Raw genomic sequence first — 2,439 nt, 5'->3', positions numbered from 1 at the left:
ACTACTTTAGCTATTTCAACTTCTTCAACTACTTTAGCTATTTCAACTTCTTCAACTACTTTAGCTATTTCAACTTCTTCAACTACTTTAGCTATTTTAGCTGTTTCATCCACTTTAGCTATTTTAGCTGTTTCAACCACTTTAGCTATTTTAGCTGTTTCATCCAATATAGCTATTTTGGCTGTTTCAACTGCTTCAATTAACTCATTTTCCTTAATCTGGGTTACTGCTTCAAGTTCTTTGATTTCTTCCTCTTTAGGAATATCGGTAACCATATCATCATCGGCACTAAGCAAGTTTTCATTTTTCTTCTCATTCACCATTTCTACATTAGGATCAATATCAGTCAATCTTTGTTCCAAGATTTCAATAATAGTTCTAAATGATTTTCCACTGTTCTTTTCAATCATCATTTTGTTCACATCCGAAACTTCAGCTTTTTTATCCTTTGTGACGAAGAAGAAATATATTAAGTCAATAACTTTTTTTCTTTTAATCTTAAAAAAAGGTTCATTCTTATATTTCTTTTTAAGAAGAACAGAAAGAATTTCTATAACATGTTTTCTTATCAACTTATCATCTTCAGAAACAGTAGAATCTACTTCATACAGCAAACATAAAATATCAGTGATTTTTGACCTAACAGAGAGTTCTAAATCTTTCTTTTCAATATAATTCTTATAAAGAAAAAACAGCAAGTCAATAATTCTATCTCTATTTACATCTAAATATTCATCACTATTACTCTCATTTTCATTATATAACAATGTAAGTAAAGCAATAATTTTACTCTTATCGTATAGGGAAAGTCTCCAATCCTTAACAATATCTTCCATTAAAATATTTTCAGCTTTGTTTTCAACTTTTCGTTCAATTTTTGGTTCAATTTTTGGTTCCACTTTTGGTTCCACTTTTGGTTCCACTTTTGGTTCGATATTTTCTTCAACTTTCTTCTGAACCTTCTGTACATCCATATCAATATCAACTATTTTACATGCAACGTTTTGTATGCGTGGAAGGCAAGGAAGCCTTTTTTCAACAATCTGAGAAACCTTATTTCCAATGAAAACTATTCCTTTTTTAACATCTGCAGCTACGTTTTTCAAGGAATACGCACAAAACATATATCTTATAGTAACTTGTTTATTTTCAATGATATTCAACCACTTGATTAAACCTGATACATGAACTAAAAAACTTTTTACTTCAAATACAAACCATTGAAAAAACGTCAAGATATTGAAAACAAATAAATAGAAATTAAAGGAATTTCCAAAAACAATCCAAGGAATCACAACTCTACCTTTACTATCAGTTGTTAAATCAGGAGATTTATTTCTGATTTCAACAGGCCATATGGTATTATACAAATAAAAATTTTCCTTGTAATATTCATAGAAATCTAATTCAATTAACTCAATTAAACTATATCTGTAAACAACACTTTCTGCATTAACTTCCTCAGAACATTCAACAGCTTGGGCTTTATATTTATCATCTAAACAATACACTTTCTTAACTAAATCAGGCATATGTACATTAGAAATATCCTTTAAATGCTTATACATATCAAGAAACAATGATATTGTATTCTTTGAAATATTAAAAGAAAATTTTCCAAATGATCCAGTAAAACGATAACTATGTTCAGCCCATTTTCTAAGCCAAAAAACATTAAATATGGTAAATCTTAAAACGAAATTATTCAATATTTGGTATATAACTCCTTTTAACATATCATGAATTTCATCGAATTTATTGGCAGTTATTCGTAACATTCTTCTATACTTATATGAACAAATTATTAAATTCCTAAAACATTGAATATTCTTTCCAAAGGATTCAATAACAGCATGTACTAAAGATATAGCTCTTGTACTTTTACTATGTACACATTCTTCTATAGGGGGTCCTTTATGCTCAAGGGGAGCATCTGGGTCAATAACCTTTACAGTTCTCTTCTTGCTTTTACCCATTATTCATTTAAATACAATTAAAACTATAATGGAAATTTACAAGATGATGTAAACACCCACTGAAACAATAAATTAATAATAACTAATAATAAACTAAATAATAATAAAAACTTAATAATAACTAATAATAAACTAAATAATAATAAAAACTTAATAATAACTAATAATAAAACTTAATAAAACATAATAATACTTAACACATAAGATTAATATATATATATATATATATATATATAACATAGTATGACTAATATAATATAAAAAAAAATTATAAGCACATATTATTTCTTTATACATATGCATGCATATTATATATATAATATACACACAAAACTATACAAAAAGAAAAAAAAAAAAAAAATTAATTAGCATGAATATATATATGTAGAAAAGAAAAACTAAGGTTTCTTTTTCTTTTTATTTTTTTTATTGATATAAAGATATATCTTTTTATAATATTAGC

The 2,439-nt window shown here is 25.9% G+C and overlaps 1 protein-coding gene across 1 annotated transcript in view; it reads right to left on the bottom strand.

Annotated features, from left to right (window-relative positions):
• PGSY75_0526600 (hypothetical protein) overlaps positions 1-1,976 on the bottom strand; it is a gene marked incomplete at both ends in the record, with an annotated part of 12,210 nt that extends 10,234 nt beyond the window's left edge. The window contains one exon of the mRNA XM_018784548.1: positions 1-1,976. Coding sequence (XP_018643203.1) covers positions 1-1,976 — 1,976 coding nt within the window.
• Between the last annotated feature and the right edge of the window lie 463 nt (positions 1,977-2,439).

The sequence above is a fragment of the Plasmodium gaboni genome, chromosome 5 (assembly GCF_001602025.1).
Source record: "Plasmodium gaboni strain SY75 chromosome 5, whole genome shotgun sequence".
NCBI classification, from domain to species: Eukaryota; Apicomplexa; class Aconoidasida; order Haemosporida; family Plasmodiidae; genus Plasmodium; species Plasmodium gaboni.
The sequence above is the reverse complement of the archived record's forward strand: the minus strand, read 5'-3'. Positions and strand labels throughout refer to the sequence as shown.